We start from the raw sequence: 25,108 nt of genomic DNA, 5'->3' as shown, positions 1-25,108 counted from the left end.
TTATTATTTTTAGCGCAAGTTTCCAAAATTATGGAGCCTCATCAAAACAAAATGTTTCCATAAATAAGAGTTGAAATAAGAGTTTTCTTGTTGAATATTTTTGTTAAGAAAATGACAGATAAATAAATAGATGGATAATATAAAGAGAAAAAGTGGAATTAAAAATCGAATCTGTCTATCAGTTCTTCCTTCAAGGAGAATCATGCAGTGAGGAGATTATAATAGGATATTATCTTAAGCAGGGGACTGGAATTATTTTACCCTTCAAGTCAAAAGGCATCTATTTGAGGGAGGGTGACCCTTCAGCTACAGAACTCTCAATGTTGCTTTGGGGGAGAATGTGAGTTTCCATAGATATTGAACAAAAAAGGATTGTATATTTATATTCATGTGGAAGTATTCCCACTGATTTCAGTTTAACTTTTGAATAAGCATGATAGAAATTACAAAATTAATTTACTGATTTTTAAATACACTGAGTGGAATTAATAAAATAGTAATTATATTTTTAACAATAATGGAAAGAATAAGAAAGAAGACTGAATTGTTCTTGTTCAGTCTGATATAACATCTTGGGAATTACCTAAGTAACAAAGTAATTCAGTGCCTAAGTAACTAAGTGTAGATATATTTCCCAAATATTATCTACACTAATAATATAATATAGAAGATCTACACTGGCTCCCAGTATGTTTCCGAGCACAATTCAAAGTGTTGGTGCTGACCTGTAAAGCCCTAAATGGCCTCAGCCCAGTATACCTGAAGGAGCGTCTCCACCCCCATCGTCCAGCCTGGACACTGAGGTCCAGCTCTGAGAGCCCTTTGGTGGTTCCCGCACTGCAAGAAGCAAAGCTACAGGGAACCAGGCAGAGGGCCTTATCGGTAGTGGCACCCGCCCTGTGGAATGCCCTCCCACCAGATGTCAAAGAGAACAACAACTACCAGACTTTTATATGACATCTGAAGGCAGCCCTGTTTAGGGAAGTTTTTAGTGTTTGATGTTTTATCATGTTTTTAAAATTCAATTGGGAGCTGCCCAGAGTGGCTGGGGAAACCCAGCCAGATGGGTAGGGTATAAATTAATTATGATGATTGTTAAAATTATTATTAATTATCATCATCAGAGTATCGGAGCAGGACCTGGGGGTCCAGGATACAAATCCCCATGCGTTCATGAAGTTTCATGGGTGACACTGGGTGAATCACAAACAGGGTCAATGGGAAGGGGGGAAACCATATACATCACTTTCAGCTCCTTGGAGGAAAAGTGGGGTATAAATGCAATAATAAATAAATGAACATACCAAGCCTCAAACAGACTATCAATCTGGATAGCCAGAGCCCCTGAAACTGGAGTTTGAGACAGCTTCTCCCCCAGGCAAATTCCTCTGGGAAACCTGCCCCAGTTACAACAGAGTCCTCATGTTCCCCAGGGCCTGACTAAAATCACTCTAAGGCGTTTGTTGTATCGGATGGATTTCCACTGACACGTCATGTGTGAATGCATGACAGTGCTTCAATGAAAATTCCATATTGGAAAGCCATCTAATTCAATGGGCATCTGCTTGAAAATATGTATAACCAACAACTGTTGACTTATAGAGTCACACATTACTACAAATGTTTTCTGGTTTCATTTGCACAGTACAACCCTCACCCTTCACGCACAGAAACAGGATAAATGTTTGGTCATTTTTGGTGATCAGTTTATTTAAAAGAAAATATTTTTCAAATCCGTATACTGCTGTTCTGGCACAGATATTGGTGCTTACTTCTGAATACAACTGAAAACTTACCCTGTAGTTACTTATTGATAGCATATTATTGGTGTGGTTGTTCCTGAAAATGATCTCATTTGCTTAGAGTTTAGTGAAAGCCACACTGCAGGTCACTGAAGGTGCATGTTTAAATCCACTACAAACTAAGTATGTTTAGAAGTGAGTGACAAGTTGCCAGCATCTTCTCTGTTACTGTGGGATTTTATGAAGCCAATGCTTTTTCCCTTGACAGAACTGATATAACAAACACTATGGCTTTTTATAAGGCTGATAGAATATAGGACCTTATAAACTAAATCAGTGATGTCACATGTCAATTTAATAGTGAATATGATTGAATTAGATAACTAGTAGAATTGCAAAGCACCTTCTTTAACATAAATTGCTGCTTAGTGAAAGCATTCCATGTGTGGCTAATCCTTTTCAAGTCAATGATGGCAACAGCACCACCCATCTTAACAGTGGACCTACGTACGGTAAATCTTAAGGAAAGTGCCCTTTTGGCAATGTCACCTTCACCATCCAGGACACCAAGGACAGAACTCTCAGCATACAAAAGAAAACTCAGCTGAAAGGCAATTTTATTAGTCACTTTCCAAGTTTAAAGAGTTTGTCCGTCTGGCGAAGCAACCTAGGCAGCAAACCAGCCAAGAACATCTGCGACTTGGAACCCATTCTGGTGATCAACTGTGGTTTCACTGAAAGCAAGGCAGCATGCTTAGCTGCTCTGTGGCTGAAATGTTACAACATTTCTTCTACAAATGCCCACTGAAACCTTAGCTTTGTTCAGTTAGTTTCCATAGGAATAAGCTGAACTATCAAGTGGTGCACCGTGAAAGGGTACATGTACAAGCACAGTAAAAATGAGAGGAAAGAGGCCACTTCTCCGTGTACTTTTCCTCTTTAAACTGAACCTTTGACTTTTGAGCTCACTGAGCACAACTGGTGCAAGCTTTCCTTGTTCTGCTTGTTGTTCAAAAGCCTGTGCTGAAATTTATCGGAAACAATTGACTGCTTTCAGTTCAATTCTCTAGCATCATGCATAAAATGTTTTCATTTCCAAGTCATTTTAGGTGCTGTTAATAGTGGTTTTAGTAGGTTTCCTCCATTGCTCTTTTAGATAAGTTCAGGCAGAAGCTTCTAAAAACAATTAATCTTGCATGAATTTAAGACACAAGATAAACACACATCCACTTACACATAAACACTTACAGTAGCTTCTACTGAAATCTAATTCAGAATTATTTCAAGTTAATATCATACGTGGGCTTATTACAAGGCTGACCCAAAGAGAGGGACGACTCAGGACCATTTTGTTGTAGTAGTAAATACACATCATGTGGCCTATTTTTTGCTATGGCAATTGCTTCTGAGCTTATCACTCAGTATCACTGGGCTTAACCTATATACTGGAGGTTTTCCAAGCAGCAGTGATCTTTATACACTTTGGAGCACTGACAATACTTGTCCCTATGCCAAAACAATTAGCTTAAATATAGCTTAGTGATTTAGGTAGCTATGCGGTAAACTAGGGAGGATATACTGGAGCACTATTTCCCAAAAGTGGCTTCTTCCAAGGCATATAAGTGGCCATGTGACCTACAGTTCTCATGATAGAAGCAGCTTATTCAGTGGAGTGTGCTGTGAAGTGTATTGGAGTGACTAAGTGGAGTGCCAATGTAAGTCTTGATCCATGTGGATAGAAAAGAATTACGGTAGATACTTTCTTCCTCATGGTAGAGAAGTGAATGGAGACAAACAGTAGCAGTTTGTTTAATGACCTGAGCGTGGGAGATGTAGATGTAGATCCTCTTTGATTTCCAAGCCTACTTCATAGAGTGGGATGGTTTGAGGCAAAGGTAAGATCATTTATTAAGCCATACAGAAGACCTTGCGGATAAAGATTAAGTCAGGGTGAAAAATTGCTTAAGCACTGTGGAAAATGGAACGGTAGTCTTCGACAGAGAGATCACTGCATTCTGAAACCCTCTGTGTGGTGGAGATGGCTGCTAGGAAAACCACTTTTAAAGAAAGAATCTGGAGTGAAGCCAATATGAGGGGTTTAAAGGGTGACTTTTGTAGTGCTTGGATAATTTTGTGGAGATTCCAGAATGGGAATCTGTGGATTATAGGTGTATTCAAGAGAGCTGTTTGTTGCAAATATATCTTAAGTAGAAGCTGTCTCCTGATGGGGCAGATGCACAGTTTTGACAGAGCTAGTAAACTGCATAAGCTAATAAAAATATTTTCCCAGTTGTGTTATTTTAACATGCAGCCAGAAAGTTTTTCTACTGATATTCAAGTACCAAGAGCCAGTTCAGTTTTAGCTAAGGGACAGTCAGAGGAATTCATTTCCAAGAGGAGGATTGCATGCAACAGGATCAAAGAAATAACAGGAGTAGTTATAGCACTACTGGCTCTGAAACCTTTCAAGTAAACACAACGTCTCTAACAAGACAATCTATTTTTCGGACATGCACAGGTACAGGGTAGCACTATAAATATCAGAAGGAGATTCAAAAATTTTACAAGACAATGACTCAATAGTGGTATACTATATTTCAGAAGTACAGCTCTTGGTGACAGTAGTGGCTTAGAGGACTCCCAGAGTAGAGAAAACAGGCAGGTTTCATTTTTACTGATACAATATTTTGGACAAGGGAATTAAGCCATTGACATAAGACTTTAACTTTAATTTTCATGCATTAGGAGGGCCCTTAAAAACTAATGTTTTAAGATGTCATTAATTTAGAACATTATTGTCCATTGGTTACAGAATCTGTAGGGAACCTACTGCAATTAGATTAACTAAGGAGGTTCCCTGAATGCAGGGCAAGGCTACATGCTGCCAATAAGCACAGAATTCTCAACGGTATGTTTTCTTTGTTAAGCAAGTGGAAATTCAGAAGACACCTCCAAGTGAGAAACATGGAGGGTGTAGGGAGGTGTTCAATCCGTCCCTTGGAACAGCCTTTCTCAACCTGTGGGTCCCCAGACGTTGTTGAACTACAATTCCCATCACCCCTAGCTAGCAAGGCCAGAGCTCAGGGATGATGGGAGTTGTAGTCCAACAATATCTGGGGACCCACAGGTCCAGAACCACCGCCTTAGAAGATGGCCACAAAAGGAAATGTCCAGAGCATGAACCTTCATCATCTGCGCATAGCTTGGGTCTCCCAACACATGTAGTACCACGGACTATCTTGGGCAGCTGTGTGCACATGTACATACATAATACTTATTTATCTGGGGTGGCAAAATCCTTTGAGCCACTTGAAAACTTTTGAAGATGGTGCTTCTAAAGTTCTTAAACTGACTTACAGGCAAGACCTTCAAAATCTGCCTTTAAATGGAAATATATTTAAAAGGGGAGCGGGTGGCGCTGTGGTCTAAAGGACTGAGCCTCTTGGGCTTGCTGACTGGAAGGTCAGTGGTTCGAATTCCCGTGACGGGGTGAGCTCTGTTCCAGCTTCTGCCAACCTAGTAGTTCGAAAGCACACCAGTGCAAGTTAGATAAATATGTACTGTAATGCTGTGGCGGGAAGGTAAACACCATTTCTGTGTGCTCTGGCTTCCGTCGCACCAGAAGCGGTTTAGTCATGCTGGCCACATGACCCGGAAAGCTGTCTGTGGACATATGCTGGCTCCCTCGGCCTGAAGCGAGATGAGCGCCACACCCCATAGTCGCCTTTGACTGGACTTAACTGTCCGGGGGTCCTTTAACTTTTACCTTTATATTTAAATGGTCTTTCCCCCCCTCAAAACAACTGCGTGGGTTTTGTCAGGCAATAGTTTGCATTAAGGCTTCATGATCATGCAACAATTGTAATAAAACATTGCACTGATCTTCTGTTAAGGTTGTACCTAATGATAGTCCTACTCAGAATACATCCACTAAAATTAACAGACATTACTAACTTAGGTTTTTTAATTTCAGTGCTATATTCCAGGAGGATTGTACCACACCCTGTACTAGGTCTCTATTGTCAGCCGATAATTTTCAACAAAATGGACTTGGTAAAGGCAAATAAAATTTTAAAAAGTATATTGAGGGGAGACTTCTTAATACCTTTTAAATGGAAAAGCTGATTTTAAAAATATACCTTTCTTAATGGAATATCTCCTGACTGATTCCATGAAAACCATAAGAAATCTTTCTTCAATGAATATCAAATGGGTAAAAAAAGAAAAAGAAATGTTTCAACTACCAAAATTATGCAATGGTGAATTCTTTATGTGCTTCATAGGAACACACTGAAGTTCTGGGCATGCATTATTACTGCTGAGATCTCTTCAAATAATTATTATTTACAAAAATATTGTAGTTCTTTCTGAAACATCTCCTTCCTTTATGGTTGGTTTTAATATCTTTCAAGTTGAAAACTTTCAAATTTATATAACCTCCATCTGAGTAGTTAAAATTGCTTTTACTTAAGATATAAATAATCAGCCAGAACTTGTATTATGTTACCAGCAGTTTCCTACCAAAAAAGAGAGCATCATTTCAAGTTACACAGGTTCATTAACTACATGGACGTATAATTAAACAACAACAAAAAAGAGGTCAAAGCATACATTAACCTATTTTACTTCCCCCATCTATTACATTTTCAAAAGCTTCTGTATGACTTCACTCTGCAAGCTGTGAAAGACCAGCCATCCACCTTCTTTTCAGTATGAATAAGGTTGACATCTGACAGCTTCACATAGCTGACAGGGTTATACAACAGCCCACCCTCCCTATTCTCAATCCAATTAGACCTCTAATCCTCCAGATGAAAGGCCCAACTACTCACGTTCTTCATGACAACGACAGCTATTGATTATTTGTCACTGCAGCTAACACCTTCTCTGTGGAGGCCACTCTGACAGAAGCAAACCTCCCAAATTAGACAGCACTTTATCTGCCCTGGAGGCCAAATGGCACAACAAGTAAAGGCTAATAAATGGTATAAAAATGAACAAATCATAACATTATGACAGGTTGATCGTTGCCAGTAGTTTCACAACTCAAGCTTGACGCTCGGCTAGACCTGCTCCTTCTTTTCTCTCTTCCAATTGTGCTCCAACTTTGACTGAATTAAAGGCCAGAACAATTAAGGCATTTGACCAGCAAGGGTAAGCTGGAATGGAAGTATTGCCAAGGGACACAGATGTCAATAGCAGACTACCCATTTGTCAATACAAACATTCGAGACATGCAAATGCTGATGTCCTGCTTCTCCACTAGGTTGCACTGATGCCCTTCATAAACAGCTCAAACGGGAACTGGTGAAATTAACTTCCCAGACTTGTAATTTTCTGTTAAGAGCAGGATTTTTAGGAATATAAAACGGAGTTTTCATTAAAGACGGAGCAAAACTATTTATAAAAAGAAATATTTGTGACACTTTATAGTTGCACAGTAAAATCTGTGTCAGAAATGTTTTCTTAAAGCCTGAGAAGAAGGATTTATGTATTAAGAATGACATGATAAATTTAACCTGTCACAATAAATGACAAAGAAAGCTTGACTATTCTAGGGTTCTCATACCGTGCTCCTATAGAGCAATCCTATACAGTGTCTACTAAGAAGGAAGTGCCCTGGGTTCAATGGGACCTATTTGCAGGTCTATAGGATTCCAGCCCTAATTTCTTTTTTTTGAATATTTTACTCAATAAATTAGCAATTTAAAATGTTTTAGCTGCTGCTTCCTCCTCAGCAATACTTATGTTTATAATGTTTAGACTTCAAAGAGTTACTTTAGACACATACAAGCGTTTGAGCATATCTAGTAGGATTTTCTGGCTTTTTCTTTAAACATCAGACCCTTATGCCCCATCACAAATGGCTTCTGGTATCAGTTTCACAAACTGTTTGCCACTGACTGGGTTCAGTCAACACTTAAGGCTCTTAATATCCTGCATTTCTCTCCCCCACTTGTACTCTAAACGGGCACATATAGCCCCAGAGACCAAACTTAAAACTGACCAATTATGAATTCTAAGTTATTTAAGAAAAAAACCTGATTTGGTACTATACTGGGGGGGAAATCAGCACATTTCCCACCAGAGAACTTGCATTTGATAGATAATGTAGGGATGGTGGGAGAGTGAGGGTAGGTTGCTGCAGAGCTGCAGGAGAAGACAGGTGTGGGATATAGCTCAAGAAATACTTTTCCGAACTAGTACTTTCTGAGTATGAAAAGAAAGAAGTGACTCAACAGGGGGAAGGATTCATTTTTTTCTAGGCATGGAAGAAGACAAACAAAAAACAGTGGAGACACTCTGGAAATGCCCTCACTATCAGGGCTGGCACACCCGTGAGAAGAGGTGAGGGAACCACCTCAGATGGCAGGATCTGCAGGGGCAGCAGATCTGACCTCCAAGGAATGCATCAACCGCTGCTGTAGATCTTCCCTGGCAGGGCGATGGCATCACTTTGTGGTTTGCCTCAGGTGCCAAAATATCTTGAGCCGGCCCTGCTCCCTATGATCAAGCCAAACATATATTTTTCTCTCCAGGGTCAACTGTCATTCTGCACCTCTGAAAATAAGCTCACTAGTAAAAGCTTCACCACTCTGTGATGTCACTGAGAAACTTCCCCACCAAACATAAGCACTTTTTAAAAGTTTCCTTTAAAAAAGAAAACAAATGCGATAAATGAATGACCACATGAGCCTGTATGGTCCCTCTATTTCTCTCCCTCCACCCAAGTGGGGCTGATAGCAACTTTGATCGGAAGATGGATTAAAACTACCTCCCAAACAGCTGCTTTGAATAAATAGAAAAGGTGATTGAGTGTAGGTTTGCCATATTCTAGCCCAGTCTGGTATCCTAATTTGAATGCCATGCAAATTAATTCCTAATTATAAAAATCAGGTTGAGCTGGAAAATGGTTTTCCACTCCAAATCTTTCCTTCAAAATTTGCTTAACAGCGTAAGCACAGATTATTGGGCTCTTCTTAGAATACATGGGAAATATGTAACTGGACTTCCAAAGGATAAATAAAAACATTAAAAAATACAGCAATGTTGCTCTAAAAAAGTAATCCTCAACTCACTTGCATAGGCCACATTGTCTTCATAATCAATCTTTCTTTTTTGTCCTGGACTGAACTTTTCAAAAAAATTCTGTATCTCTTTTGGTAATCTTTATTTACACTTTTAAGTGATACTTTTACCTCCAGAAAGGAGTGTGGGGTATGTGAAACAAAAGTCAAAGGTAGGCTATAAGCAATTTGGCAATTTAACCTGTTGCATTTCTACATGGCAACAGGGTTTGGGCTGGGTGTTCATCAGTATGCAGATGATACCCAGCTCTACCTCTCTTTTAAATCACAACCAGTGAAGGCAGTGAATGTCCTGTTTGAGTGTCTGGAGGCAGTTGGAGGATGGAATGAGACTGAATCCTAACAAGACAGAAGTACAGTAGCACTGCGGCTTACGTTACAACTCGGCTTATGTAAACTTTGGGTTGCAAAAGCGCCAAACCCGAAAGTGTTTTGCCCCATGCGCATTCGCAGAAGTGCTCTACCGTGCTCCATGCATGCGCAGAAGCAGTCCCCCCGGTTGTGGAAACCTCGGGATTCACAACCGGAGGTACCACTGTACTATTTTTGGGAGACAGGGAGTGGGCAAGGGTGGCGGACTCCCTGGTCCTGAATGGTGTAACTGTGCCCCTAAAGGACCAGGTGCTCAGCCTGGGAGTCATTTTGGACTCACAGCTGTCCATGGAAGCGCAGGTCAATTCTGTGTCCAGGGCAACTGTTTACCAGCTCCATCTGGTACGCAGGCTGAGACCCTATCTGACCGCAGACTATCTCGCCAGAGTGGTGCATGCTCTAGTTATCTCTCGCTTGGACTATTGCAATCACTCTACGTGGGGCTACCTTTGAAGGTGACCCGGAAACTACAACTAATCCAGAATGTGGCAGCTAGACTGGTGACTGGTAGTGGCCATGGAGACTATATAACACCGGTCCTGAAAGCCCTACATTGACTCCCAGTACGTCTCCAAGCACAATTCAAAATGTTGGTGCTGACCTTTAAAGCCCTAAACAGCCTCAGCCCCGTATACCTGAAGAAGCGTCTCCACTCCCATCATTCAACCCGGACACTGAGGTCCAGCACTGAGGGCCTTCTGGTGGTTCCCTCACTGCGAGAAGTGAGGTTACAGGGAACCAGGCAGAGGGCCTTTTCGGTAGTGGCGCCCGCCCTGCGGAACACCCTCCCATCAGATGTCATCAGCGTTCAACTGAATTTTTTCCTTATCTTCCCAAGCTCCAACTTCACATTTCATGAAACAGCATGTCATTTTATAATAAAACACTTCTAAAAATTAATCTCAAGGTGTTACCAAATGCATTTTTCTCTTTATTTAAATGTACATTTACCAGAGCCATCATATGAAATATCTTAATCCTGAAGCACTTACTATACATCTTGCATTTATATTATTAGTCATGAGTGTAATGCTTAATGCACACATGCTTTTAAGTAAACAATTAGTGATATTTTTAGCATTATTGAACTCCTGAGTGAGTAGCAGATTCTTTGCAATTCTGGAAATAAAGTATTTAAAACTAAGATCCGATTTCTCTGCTAGTGACATTGTCAGCTAAACATCTGGATACAAAGAACAACTTTGTGTGAATTCACAGACTTGTGAAATTTGATAGGCCTTCCACTTTGAACAGCAGACTACCCCGACATATCCAAAACACTTTTTAAAATCCTACTTAAATTTAAAAAGTAGTTTGCCATATGGCATGGCGTGGTAGAAAGGAAGGCTACTACAGTGGTACCTTGGCTTACATACGCTTCAGGTTACATATGCTTCAGGTTACAGACTTCGCTAACCCAGAAATATTACCTTGGGTTTAGAACTTTGCTTCAGGATGAGAACAGAAATCGCACGGCAGAGTGGGAGGCACCATTAGCTAAAATGGTGCTTCAGGTTAAGAACAGTTTCAGGTTAAGAACAGACCTCCAGAACAAATTAAGTTCTTAACCCGAGGTACCACTGTATTTGAGAAAGGAACATTCAAAATTATTTTGGATTTACAGTGCTAGTTACACATTTCTTTGGAATCTGGTCTTGGAACATCATTTAGACTGCAATCCTATATATGCAGTTACCCGGGAATAAGCCCCAGTGAACCCAACAGAACTTACTTCTGAGTAGGCATGTAAGATTGCATTGTTACCTTTTGTGCAGCGAGATGGAGAGCTGTTCTCTGGTTAAGGTCGACTTTATTTACATCTATTCCTGTTTTCAACAAAGCCTCAGCACAGTCTAGCCTATCCGCCAACACACAGTACATTAGTGGAGTTCTCCCAAACTGGTCCTCTTTGTCCTTCAGATCAGGATTACCTATAAGAACAACAAAGTGAATTGCAGTGCTGGCTCTACATAAGTTTTATTAAATATGTACATCTATTGTATATTTTGGGTAGAAAAAAGTTTGTCTGGTTTCTTATACATTGGGCAACACTTAAGATCTTTTAAACAAATTTGACATGTTTCCTGAGGTCAGGGATCAGTTTTTTTGTCTGTTTTGGGATTCTATCCTGGATGACATTTTTAAAGAAAATGTCAGACAGTCTTTTAAAAACAGCAAAATATGGACACCACTAAGGATAGTAGTAGTTGTTTTCTACACCACCTTTTTCCCTGACAGGGACTAAAAACACAGGGAAAAAGCATCATTAAAAAACAATCAAATATTGATATAATTATCTATATCTATATCTATCTACACACACACACACACATTTATACATATGCTATAAAAAATAGTTACAATGAAAACAGCACAGCACCAGCCCTTTCATTAAAAGCAGGCCGTTCCCAAAAGTCTGTTGGAACAAGAAGGACAAGGAAGGAGCCAGTCTGGCTTCTCTAGAGAGGGAGTTCCAAAGTCTGGGAGCAGCCTCCGAGAAGGACCTGTCCTGCATGCCCACCAAGCTTGCCTGTGAAAGTGGTAGAACCAAGAGAGGGTTTTATCTGCATTTAGATACCAATGACTCGCGAGATATGTCAAGCCTTTATTTGTTATAATTGTGATGATTATGGTGTACAGCTGATGAAAACCCCAAATTAACAATCTCAGAAAATTAGAATATTAAATGAAATCAGCAAAACAAGGATTGCAAATAGAGCAATGTTGGACCTCTGAGAAGTAGAAGCATGCATATGTACTCAGTACTTGGTTTGGGCCCCTTTTGCATCAGTTACTGCCTCAACGCGGCGTGGCATGGATGCTATCAGCCTGTGGCACTGCTGAGGTGTTATGGAAGACCAGGAAGCTTCAATAGCAGCCTTCAGCTCTTCTGCATTGCTCAGTCTCATGTCTCTCATCTTTCTCTTGGCAATGCCCCATAGATTCAGGTCAAATGAGTTTGCTGGCCAATCAAACACAGTAATCCCATGGGCATTGAACCAAGTTTTGGTACTTTGGGCAGTGTGGGCAGGTGCCAGGTCCTGCTGGAAAATGAAGTCAGCATCCCCATAAAGCTCGTCTGCGGAAGGAAGCATGATGTGCTCCAAAATCTCCTGGTAGACGGCTGTGTTGACCCTGGACTTAATGAAGCACAGTGGACCAACACCAGCTGATGACATGGCTCCCCAAATCAACACAGACTGCGGAAACTTCACACTGGACTTCAAGCATCTGGCATTGTGTGCCTCCCCATTCTTCCTCCAGACTCTGGGTCCTTGGTTTCCAAATGAGATGCAAAAGTTGCTCTCATCAGAATAGAGGACTTGGGACCACTGAGCAACCAGTTCTTTTTTTATTTAGTCCAGGTAAGACGCTTCTGACGTTGTTTCTTGTTCAGGAGCGGCTTGACAAGAGGAATACAACATTTGAAGCCCATCTCCAGGATCCTTCTTTGTGTGGTGGCTCTTGATGCACTAACTCCAGCCTTAGTCCACTCCTTGTGAAAGTCCCCAACAAGTCTGAATGGTCTTTTCCTGACAATCCACTCCAGGCTGTGGTCATCCCTGCTGCTTGTGCACCTTTCCCCCCCCCCCCCATTTTCCCTTCCACAGAACTCTCCATTAATGTGCTTCAATACAGCACTTTGGGAACATCCAGCTTCTTCTGCAATTACCTTTTGAGGCTTTCCCTACTTATGGACGGTCTCAATGATGGCTTTCTGTACAACTGTCAGGTCAGCAGCCTTCCTTATGACTGTGCTTCCTACTGAACCAGACTGAGAGACCATTTCAAGGCTCAAGAACCCATTGCGGGTGTTATGGATGGAATAGCTACTGCACCTTTTCACAATATTCTAATTTTCTGAGATTGTTAATTTGGGGTTTTCATCAGCTGTACGCCATAATCATCACAATTATAACAAATAAAGGCTTGACATATCTTGCTTACGTTACAGAAGGAGGTGGTCTGCCACAGAAATAATGGGAGACAGGAGAGAGGCAACACTCTCAAATTTCTGTGGGAGACCACTGTGCCAAGGTCACTGATTGCATTACCTGGGCAGACTGGTCATTCCTTTCAGATAGTAAATACTTTAGTTCCTGAATCTCTTTCACAAATTTACATCTATTGACAGTTTGCTCAACTTAACAGAAACCTGCCAGACTAGATTTGCAGGAAGGGGGTAAACCCCCTAGATTCCAGGCAGTTTTGCTAATGGGATTTGCAAGTGAAAAGACAATTGGAAAGCTTTCCCCATTTTCTCCTACTGAAGTGGAGCATTTGAAGTCACTTTGGGAGAATAAAAATGGCTTCTGGATTGCTCTTGTGTGCTATTTCAGATGTGTGGTTTATATACTTATGTATTCATGTTTACCTTGTGCATTTATGAACACTTATTCAATATTTGATACCTTAGAATTCTTATAACAATGGCCTTGTTTGTTGCTAGGGTGGCCAGCAGACTAGAAAAACAGAGGAACACAACATGGAATTCTCCCGTACCTTTCCTTAACAGCAGAAATCAGCAGGTAAAGCTGAACATGAAGATAAGGATTATATTATCTGTTCATATCTGCCCATAGAGGGGGAAGTCAGAAATGAGTAACTATAAATTGGCGTATTTCAATGTAGCTGCACTATTAAAAATGCAAACAGATAAATCTGTACTAGGTTTTGAAATCATAAAGGATAGACAACACAAAATAGGACCAGTTACATTTTAAAGTGGTAAAGCTTTTTCTGGGCTAATCTGCTTCAAAGTGGGGATTACATGCCTAAATGTGCTGCAAGGAAGTGAGGATAGGGGACCCTGAATTTTTTAAAAAAGGAAACACAATGGGGGAAGGCTAGGTGGAACCTTTCTCACCAATACAGTGGTACCTTGGTCATCAAATGAAATCTGTTCTGTAAGCCCGTTCGGTTCTGAAACATTCAAAAACTGAGGCACTGCTTCCCATTGGTTACAAGAGCTTCTTGCACTCAGTGGAAGCTGCGTCACATGTTCGGGTTCCGAAAAGCATTCGAAAATGGAAGCATTTACTTCCGAGTTTTTGGCATTCAAGAACCGAAATGTATGACAACGGAGGTGTTTGGGAACTGTATTTTAATCTTATATGTGCAGGGAGGGTTTTTTTTATGAACAGGTATTATTTAGAAAAATTTATTCTCTGACTGTACAAACTAATCTTTAGTGGGGGGTGGGGTATTATAACTTTTATAGAGCTGAACAGAAGGGGCAAAAATAAAGAGCAGTATACCCCCCCAAAAAAAGATCCAATTAGTTCAAAAAAGAGAAATTTAAAAACAGTGTACTTCATGGTCTTGGTCACAATAAGTTATTGCAGAATGTATCATACAATCTAGCACAGGGTGGAAACTTAAAAAATAATCACCTTGGCTTGAATCCTAACATTCCTTCTGTGAACATAATAGATTTCCCTCTTCTGACTTCTATTGCTAGCCCTTCTACATGCCCAAAGAATCCATTCCTGGAGTTGGAGAACCCATGTGATAGTTATGGGATATGGTACAGGGGTTGCAGATGAAGGGGGGAATTGGCAGAGATCGCCCACCCCCTATTATTATCCTCAATTTATTTATCATCTTAATTGGGTCTTAATTAATCCTTAGTTTAGCAATCACCTCATGGTGATGAGCAATTAAAAACAGCAAAAAGAAAAGATCAATTTAAAACAAAATTTTTGTTGTTTAGTCGTTTAGTCGTGTCCGACTCTTCGTGACCCCATGGACCAGAGCACGCCAGGCACCTCTGTCCTCCACTACCTCCCGCAGTTTGGTCAAACTCATGCTAGTAACCTCGAAAACACTATCCAACCATCTCGTCCTCTGCTGTCCCCTTCTCCTTGTGCCCTCCATCTTTCCCAGCATCAGTGTCTTCTCCAGGGAGTCTTCTCTTCTCATGAGGTGGCCAAAGTACTGGAGCCTCAGCTTCACGATTTGTCCTTCCAGTGAGCACTCAGGGCTGATTTCATTAAGAATGGATGCGTTTGATCTTCTTGCAGTCGATGGGACTCTCAAGAGTCTTCTCCAGCACCATAATTCAAAAGCATCAATTCTTCGGCGATCAGCCTTCTTTATGGTCCAGCTCTCACTTCCATACATCACTACTGGGAAAACCATGGCTTTAACTATACGGACCTTTGTTGGCAAGGTGACGTCTCTACTTCTCAAGATGCTGTCTAGGCCAGTCATTGCCCTTCTCCCAAGAAGCAGGCGTCTTTTAATTTCGTGGCTGCTGTCACCATCTGCAGTGATCATGGAGCCCAAGAAAGTAAAATCTCTCACTGCCTCCATTTCTTCCCCTTCTATTTGCCAGGAGGAGATGGGACCAGTGGCCATGATCTTCGTTTTTTTGATGTTGAGCCTCAGACCATATTTTGCGCTCTCCTCTTTCACCCTCATTAAAAGGTTCTTTAATTCCTCCTCACTTTCTGCCATCAAGGTTGTGTCATCTGCATATCTGAGGTTGTTGATATTTCTTCCGGCAATCTTAATTCCGGCTTGGGATTCATCCAGCCCAGCCTTTCGCATGATGTATTCTGCATATAAATTAAATAAGCAGGGAGATAAAATACAGCCTTGTCGTACTCCTTTCCCAATTTTGAACCAATCAGTTGTTCCATATCCAGTTCTAACTGTAGCTTACCTTGTCCCACATAGAGATTTCTCAGGAGACAGATGAGGTGATCAGGCACTCCCATTTCTTTAAGAACTTGCCATAGTTTGCTGTGGTCGACACAGTCAAAGGCTTTTGCATAGTCAATGAAGCAGAAGTAGATGTCTTTCTGGAACTCTCTAGCTTTCTCCATAATCCAGCGCATGTTTGCAATTTGGTCTCTGGTTCCTCTGCCTCTTCTAAATCCAGCTTGCACTTCTGGGAGTTCTCGATCCACATACTGTTTGAGCCTTCCTTGTAGAATTTTAAGCATAACCTTGCTAGCGTATGAAATGAGTGCAATTGTGCGGTAGTTGGAGCATTCTTTGGCACTGCCCTTCTTTGGGATTGGGATGTAGACTGATCTTCTCCAATCTTCTGGCCACTGCTGAGTTTTCCAAATTTGCTGGCATATTGAGTGTAGCACCTTAACAGCATCATCTTTTAAAATTTTAAATAGTTCAGCTGGAATACCATCACTTCCACTGGCCTTGTTATTTGCAGTGCTTTCTAAGGCCCATTTGACTTCACTTTCCAGGATGTCTGGCTCAAGGTCAGCAACCACACTACCTGGGGTGTACGAGACATCCATATCTTTCTGGTATAATTCCTCTGTGTATTCTTGCCACCTCTTCTTGATGTCTTCTGCTTCTGTTAGGTCCTTACCACTTTTGTCCTTTATTATGGTAATCTTTGTACGAAATGTTCCTTTCATATCTCCAATTTTCTTGAACAGATCTCTGGTTCTTTCCATTCTGTTGTTTTCCTCTATTTGTTTGCATTGCTCGTTTAAGAAGGCCTTCTTGTCTCTCCTTGCTATTCTTTGGAAATCTGCATTCAATTTCCTGTATCTTTCACTATCTCCCTCGCATTTTGCTTGCCTTCTCTCCTCCGCTATTTGTAAGGCCTCGTTGGACAGCCACTTTGCTTTCTTGCATTTCCTTTTCATTGGGATGGTTTTTGTTGCTGCCTCCTGTACAATGTTACGAGCCTCCATCCATAGTTCTTCAGGCACTCTGTCCACCAAATCTAAATCCTTAAACCTGTTCGTCACTTCCACTGTGTATTCATAAGGGATTTGACTTAGATTGTATCTTACCGGCCCAGTGGTTTTTCCTACTTTCTTCAGTTTAAGCTTGAATTTTGCTATAAGAAGCTGATGATCTGAGCCACAGTCAGCTCCAGGTCTTGTTTTTGCTGACTGTATAGAGCTTCTCCATCTTTGGCTGCAGAGAATATAATCAATCTGATTTCGATACTGCCCATCTGGTGATGTCCATGTGTAGAGTCGTCTCTTGTGTTGTTGGAAAAGCGTGTTTGTGATGACCAGCTTGTTCTCTTGACAGAACTCTATTAGCCTTTGCCCTGCTTCGTTTTGATCTCAAAGGCCAAACTTGCCAGTTGTTCCTTTTATCTCTTGATTCCCTACTTTAGCATTCCAATCCCCTATAATGAGAAGAACATCCTTCTTTGGTGTCACTTCTATAAGGTGTTGTAAGTCTTCATAGAATTGGTCAATTTCAGTTTCTTCAGCACCAGTAGTTGGTGCATAAACTTGGATTACTGTGATGTTAAAAGTTCTGCCTTGGATTCGTATTGAGATCATTCTATCATTTTTGAGATTGCATCCCAGTACAGCTTTCGCCACTCTTTTGTTGACTATGAGGGCCACTCCATTTCTTTTACGGGTTTCTTGCCCACAGTAGTAGGTGTGATGGTCATCCGAACTGAATTTGCCCATTCCCGTCCATTTTAGTTCACTGATGCCCAGGATGTCAATATTTATTCTTGCCATCTCATTTTTGACCACCTCCAACTTTCCCAGGTTCATGGTTCTTACATTCCAGGTTCCTATGCAATATTTTTCTTTACAGCATTGGACTTTCCTTTCGCTTCCAGGCATATCCGCAACTGAGCGTCCTTTCGGCTTTGGCCCAGCCGCTTCATCAGCTCTGGATCTACTTGTAAAATTAAAACGATTCAAAATAGACACTCCTCTCAAATACCTATTGATTCAGCTGGAAAATATTATTATTAGTGAATAGAGGAGCAACTTAGGATCTAAGGCATAGTTCATTTCAATTACTATCTTACACTATTTATTTGGCTACAAATAATGCAAGTTGTGTATTAAATTGGTTGACTTCTCAGGCTGCAAACGTAAGACCTGAAACAACAGGTCCATGAGCTCTGCACTATTGAGGTGGCAGGATTCCTAAATGTGCAACATAACGAATGAAACTTGAAACTTGCAAGAGCCTAGGGCTTGCCGATCAGAAGGTTGGCGGTTTGAATCCTCACAACGGGGTGAGCTCCTGTTGCTCGGTCCCTGCTCCTGCCAACCTAGCAGTTCGAAAGCACGTCAAAGTGCAAGTAGATAAATAGGTACCGCTCTGGCAGGAAGGTAAATGGCGTTTCCGTGCGCTGCTCTGGTTCGCCAGAAGTGGCTTAGTCATGCTAGCCACACGACCTGGAAGCTGTACACCGGCTCCCTCGGCCAGTAAAGCGAGATGAGCGCTGCAACCCCAGAGTCATCCGCAACTGGACCTAATGGTCAGGGCTCCCTTTACCTTTACCTACGTATATCTACGCAGAAGTAATTCTTACTGAATTCAATGAGATTTGCTTCAGGTAAATGTGTATAGCAGAGGCCTCCCAATTAGCCTGTGGCATGGTTTACTTTAAACCCTGCAGGACCAAACCAAAAAGATTCCCAATCATAGATTGAAAGAATTGTAGAATTGGAATGGACTGTGAGGGTCATCCTGTTGTCTTTGTACATGGAGTTTTCTTGGCCAGGATACTGGAGTGGCTTGCCGGTTCCTGCTCCAGGTTTGGTCAAAACTCTCCACTATGACCTGTCCATCTTGGGTGGCCCTGCATGGGCATAGCTCATAGCTTCTCTGAGTTATTCAAGCTCCTTCGCCACGACAAGGCAGTGATCCATGAAGGGGATCCTGATGTTGGGAAAGATTGAGGGCACAAGGAGAAGGGGATGACAGAGGACAAAATAGTTGGACAGTGTTCTCGAAGATACCAGCATGTGTTTGACCAAACTGCAGGAGGCAGTGGAAGACAGGAGTGCCTGGCGTGCTCTGGTCCATGGGGTCACGAGGAGTCGGACACGACTAAATGACTAAACAACAACAACAACAAAAAAGTGAGGGTCATCTATTCCAAAATCCTGCAATGCTGGAATCTCAACTAAAGCATCGACTGCAGATGGCCACTCAACCTGTGTTAAAAAACCTCCAAGGAAGGAGAGTTCAATCATTCCTTCACATCTGCTGCTGGAATTGCAACCATAGATAGGAAAGAACAATCTTCCTTCATATAGGCGCAGCATGAATAAACGCTGCCTGCAAAAGAAGACTCTTCCTTTGTAGTTGAATCCATGTGACTGGCAGGTGGGAGGAGTTGCCCCTGTGTCAAAGTGGTCTGCAGGGGTGAGAGAGCTTTGGATCTGGCCCACCAGCTAAATTCAGTTCTCCAACCATGGCGTGTAGGATTGCAGTTTAGCTCTCAGCCCTGTGAACTATCTATATTATGGGCAAAAATATAAGCCCTCCTCCCTTTAGTGATCTTAAAGCCATTCTAGGAGCTTTTTTAGCTAAATAAAAACAGATTTACATCAAAAAGACTACTGAAATGATGCACGTGAAGTACTTTCAGTATTTTGGGGAAAACACAATACAATTAGTAAATGACATCATTACTGAAATTAAATAAATAAATAAATTGTCCAGTAGCACCTTAGAGACCAACTAAGTTTGTTCTTGGTATAAGATGCACACTTCTTCAGATACGTATCTGAAGGTATCTGAAGAAGTGTGCATGCACACGAAATCTTATACCAAGAACAAACTTAGTTGGTCTCTAAGGTGCTACTGGACAATTTATTAATTTTTTTATATATATTTCGACTGCATCAGAACAACACAGCTGCCTACCTGAAACTGACATCAGTACTATTATTGCTATAAGTAAAATCCAATAAGAGCAACTTTAGTGGCTATGGGACACTCATGTATAATTTTGAAATTATAATAGAATAAATAATAAAATTCAAATGCCTTTCTGAAACAAGCATATTCTCCATCTTTTTTGTGAACAGCCCTGAGACCTCTGGATATAGGGCGGTATATAAATTCAAATAAATAAATAAATAAAATCTTCATAGGCGTTTACACAACTTCCTAATCCTTTCGCACTAACATTTATATCAATACGCACAGCTGTAATAGGGAACAAGCTGGGAAATGAGATGTGATTAAATATCTCTATACAAATGGTTCATCAGTTTGTCGGGATTCACAGAATGCTGTGTAAGATAGTAAGTCTGCACGCTTGAGTTTGCTAGTTGATGCAACAGGCTGATGCAATACTTTCTATGGAGGTGCTGGGTCAGAATGATGACTCAGCCAGCAGTAATGTGCTGACAGTTGATTGGCTGTCATCGGTTTAAAAGGGAAACCTGTCTAGTATTAAAGGTGGAGGTGTAGAGGAGTGTGGTCAGAGAGAAAGAGTCTTCCTATTTGCCTTAAGGTGCAGCCAGGTACTCTGTCTGACTGTATGAACTGCTTCTGTAGATATTTGTATATATAAAGGTAAGGTAAAGGTGACCCCTGACCATTAGGTCCAGTAGTGACCGACTCTGGGGTTGCGGTGCTCATCTCGCTTTATTGGCTGAGGGAGCCGGCGTACAGCTTCCAGGTCATGTGGCCAGCATGACTAAGCCACTTCTGGCGAACCAGAGCAGCGCACGGAAACGCTGTTTACCTTCCCGCCAGAATGGTACCTATTTATCTCCTTGCACTTTGACGTGCTTTCAAACTGCTAGGTTGGCAGGAGCAGGGACCGAGCAATGGGAGCTCACTCTGATCGGCAAGTCCTAGGCTCTGTGGTTTAACCCACAGTGCCACCCACGTCCCTATTTGTATATATAGCTCACAATAAATAATATCGCACTGAAGAACCTGGAACTCTGAGCATTTCTGCTAAAACGCCGTGAAGAATTTGCGACACAGTTCTGAACAAAAAACCTTGCTTAGACTACCCAAAAGACCACAATACAGTAACTTTGACAGTGTTATCATATTTATGCTTTTGGAAGTATCTCTCCCTACCTGAACAGAGCTTCTCTACAGCTTCTATTGTTAATAAGGAAACAGGATACGCACCTCACCATTACAATCAAAGCAGGTTTCTTAGATTGGTAAGGTATTTCTAGGTTATGCTACCGATCTTTAGGGTCCTCTGGCAACAATGTCCTTTGTCCAAGTATTCGTGTTTTGAGGGCCCCATTGACTTGGGGTTAGTATGTGGAGGGCTGCATGCCAGCAGTCAGCTGAACTAAAGCCAAAAATGTGCAGAAACGGTAATGGCTGGTGCTCATTGAGGCTAGTATGGTGGAAGGCGGCATGACCAACAGTAGGTAGAGCTACAGCAAATGGCAGGAAGTCAATTAATTCTAATTTTGTCCCTATCTTCATCCCTGCTGAGTTCCACAAGGGCAACTTAAGGACTAGCAGGAAGAAGCTGACAGACAGTGCTGCTTCTTGGCCTGGTTGTAAAGTAGGAGAAACTGGCTGAGGCCAGGCTGACATCCCTTTCTCTCTACTGGACAAGCTTCCACCGGTCAAAAAAACAAAAGCATTTTTATGAACTAATTTCGAAGAAAAAACACCACGCTAGTATTATGGAAAGCAACTGAAAGTAATTCCATACATACACACACCCTGACTTTAGAGCAGAGGCTCCGAGACTTCTTTGGCCTACTGCCTCCTTTTCAGAAAAAAAAAAAATACTCAGTGCCCCCCTGGAAATCTACCTTCTTTAAGCAAACAAACAGAAAGATGCACCAACAAATTTGCATTCTTTGATGTATCTAGATTTCTACCTATGTCCTAAGACATAGTAAAGAAAGACGTTGCTGTAAATAAGACACCTTGAAGCTTGAAATTATAAAATCATTTCATCATCAATCTTTATTACGGTCCAGAGACCCAACAAATCGTTACAAAGCAATACACAATTCATACAGCCTACCTCCAGGTTAAACAAGCATTTTGTTCAGAATATAGGGATCATTTGTTCTTGCAACCACCGATAAAAACTTTGCTACTGCTAATGTTCTAGCAGTTGTCCGGTCTTCCAATAGGAACCTGACATAGTGAGCCTCTGATTTTCCCGGGAAAGGTACCAGCAAGGGTAGTATCAGTTCAGCCCTGGCTTGCTCATATTTTGCACAATGCAACAAAATATGTTTTATGGAATCAATGTCTTGAGCACACAAGCAAAGTCTGTCCTGGTAGGGAACTCCTCTCATTTATTAATAAATGATTTATAAAATCATTTATTAAAACAACCATAGTAACATCCGCATTACACAGAGAAAATGATGATAACAAAGGATAATATTCAAATAACAAATTACAAATAACACTTCCCAAGCCTGGGTGGACCCCAAAAGGGTTCACTCAAGCCTGGGAAAAACACACAACCGCCAGATCCAGGAGAAGCATTGCCGCCATCCTGCAACGGCGCTGACCTGGCGGTAAACACAACAGATGAAACCTGTAAGAACAGTTCTTCAGAATGTTCTCCTCTTCTATCTTTATGCTTCTACCACCCCCTTATTTCTATCCCAATGCCCCCCAATTGCACCCAAGACTACTACCACCCCCTGAATTGTTCCAGTGTCCCCCAAGGGGCAGTACCGCCCACTTTGGGAAACACTGCTTTAGAGTGTTACACACAAGAATGGAAAGAGGAAGAGAGAGTTGGCAGAAGCCTACCAATCTGTTCTCTGATGGGGTGGGCAGGGGATCTTCCTAAGCCACAGGACCAAGAAAAAGCTAAAAAAAGAACTGCAACTTAAATACTATTGCTTCTAATGGATTTGAAATTACATAAAAAGAAAGGAATGGGATTAAAAACAGAATGAGGAGAAAGTCAAAGATAAATGCATAACAAATTTGGAATCTGGAATATATCTGTAAAGATTTTAAAGTTTAAAAGAAATTTGACTCTGAAAAGAGAGGGGAAACATTTTTACCTGCTATCTGTTTTAGAAGAGCGCTCTTATGTCCATTAACAGCAGCGGCGTGAACTTGAGATGCTAGTGAGGAGCCACTGAGCAGCCAAGCCTCAGAAACATTCATACTCTTCTCTGAGAGTTCAGATGTTAAACCTGCATTGCATAAAAACATTATCATTATGATAACGATGACGGTTACTATAACTTTGTGCAAAAAAGAATGCAGTTTTATTGATGCAACACTCAACATATTTTTATACTTTAATTACATTTTTTTCATTTTTCATTTTAGATTTTCAAAGCTTGACTCTTCTATACAAGCTTTACATAGCAATGGATTCACTTCACAGCTATGTAGTTATCAATCAAGAACCTCTGCTATTATTTTAATGCAAACTACTTAATTTGTCCCACAAGCCCACTTTGTTTCGACATACTTGGGAGTTAATTTGAACTCCCATACTGAACATTTAGGACCACCAAGAGGCATTAAATTTGCACATTCAATTCTGTGAGGAAGAGAAAAATAAAGGATTTATATTCATGGCAAACCTGATTCAAAAAGATGATGCTACATGGCAATATGCTACAGTGGAAAGACTAACGCTTAGGCAGACAATTTTGTCACCATAGGGAGATGGAAAAATGATTAGAAGTCTTAAAGTCTCATACAACCACATGACTCATACAACCACATGGATAAACATTAATAGATATTAAATAATAAACTTGGGGGAAATAAGGAAGTTTAAGCAATGTTTCAGCAGAGCCAGCGACAAAGAGCACTGTAGCTATTAGATGCAATGAGAATTTGAGAAGGTGAGCACAGAAATGGATTTGGGGCACCTATAAGTTGTATTCATTCAACTTGTTTTTATTATTGCTTGTTAGCCGCCCTGAGCCCGGCCTTGGCTGGGGAGGGCAGGGTATAAATAAAAATTATTATTATTATTATTATTATTATTATTATTATTATTATTAAAAATTATTTCTTAGTCGCGAAGCTCATGGGCTGGCCTTTGGCAATTGTGCTTTAAGCTATCTCAAACGGGGAAATGGGAGGGGGGATTCTGGTTCCCTAGCACCCATCTCCTCTCTATGTAAGGCACACTATCCACCTCCATCTATGTCCAGCTCTGCAATAGGACTTATTTTAAGTTTATTGTCCACGCAACACAGACTTGGGTAGCCTATGTAGTTTTCAACAACTAGCCACCTTGCTATTTTATATTTCTGTGCTGATACTTCATAACACAAGCCCATTTCTCCTTACTGTCCACCATTTTGTGTAAACAATAAACACTGTGTAAATAAACATTTTGTTTTGTATTCATCAGTTCTTGCCAATTCCTTCAAGCAAGCAAGCAAGACAATATTGGCATTTCTTGATTAGTAGTAAACTAGTGCAATAACCACTGCAATGTGATTATCATCTCCAGATTAAAGGTTATCTAAGGGTCAGTTTTATAAACACGTGTATTTGAGAATACACACAAGCAGATCTATTAACAGCTTTTCAACAGGGCAGGCTGTTTGAAGCATTACTACCTAAGTTTTGTGACAACTTCACTTACATTTTGTTTCCAAGCCCAATGCAAAGGGTGTTTTGATTCTTAAAATCTTAAATGCTCTGGGACCAGGATATTTTAAGGGCCAATTTCTCCTATATAAGCCTGCCCACACATTATGTCTTCCTAGTTTGTGTGTTTCCACACAGCTTGGGGTACAGTAGGTATAACTGGCAGAGTCTTTTGGATTGCGGCAAAAGTGAATGAGAAATTTAATGTTAATCATTGTTGTCTTACAAGGACTTCATTGGTTGACTGTCAGTCTGCATTTTGATTTTATCATTTAAAAATTCTTCTATCATACTATTAAACTTTCGCAAGCTACCATATCGATCCATTGTAACCTAAAGCAAATAAATGGACTTAAACAAATAAATTATAATTTGTGGCCCTTTATTTATTATACTGAATATATCAGCCAAAGCTAAGAAAAATGAATCTTCACTTGCTCAGAGGTTTTAATGGACAGGGCAAATTTCTACAATGTGACCTGGCAACTTTACTTGTGAAAACTCAATAGCACTAACTCTCTTCATGGACCTCATGTAGGGTGGCCAGATGCAAAATAAATAAATAAATAAATGGGCAGGGCTCCTGCAATATTAACAATTGTATGGAACTAC

The 25,108-nt window shown here is 40.9% G+C and overlaps 1 protein-coding gene across 2 annotated transcripts in view; it reads right to left on the bottom strand.

Moving 5' to 3' along the window:
* INVS (inversin) overlaps window positions 1–23,089 on the bottom strand; it is a 59,601-nt gene extending 36,512 nt beyond the window's left edge. For both annotated transcript variants that reach the window (XM_053362993.1, XM_053362994.1), the window contains exons 1-2: window positions 22,936–23,089; window positions 10,967–11,133 (exon numbers count right to left, since the gene is read on the bottom strand). In XM_053362993.1, the coding sequence (XP_053218968.1) occupies window positions 10,967–11,133; window positions 22,936–23,089 (321 nt within the window). The remainder of the gene's footprint in view (window positions 1–10,966; window positions 11,134–22,935) is intronic.
* Window positions 23,090–25,108: the final 2,019 nt, after the last annotated feature.

The sequence above is a fragment of the Podarcis raffonei genome, chromosome 13, assembly GCF_027172205.1.
Source record: "Podarcis raffonei isolate rPodRaf1 chromosome 13, rPodRaf1.pri, whole genome shotgun sequence".
NCBI lineage: Eukaryota > Metazoa > Chordata > Lepidosauria > Squamata > Lacertidae > Podarcis > Podarcis raffonei.
Note: the sequence above shows the minus strand (reverse complement) of the source record. Positions and strands in the feature narration are given on the sequence as shown.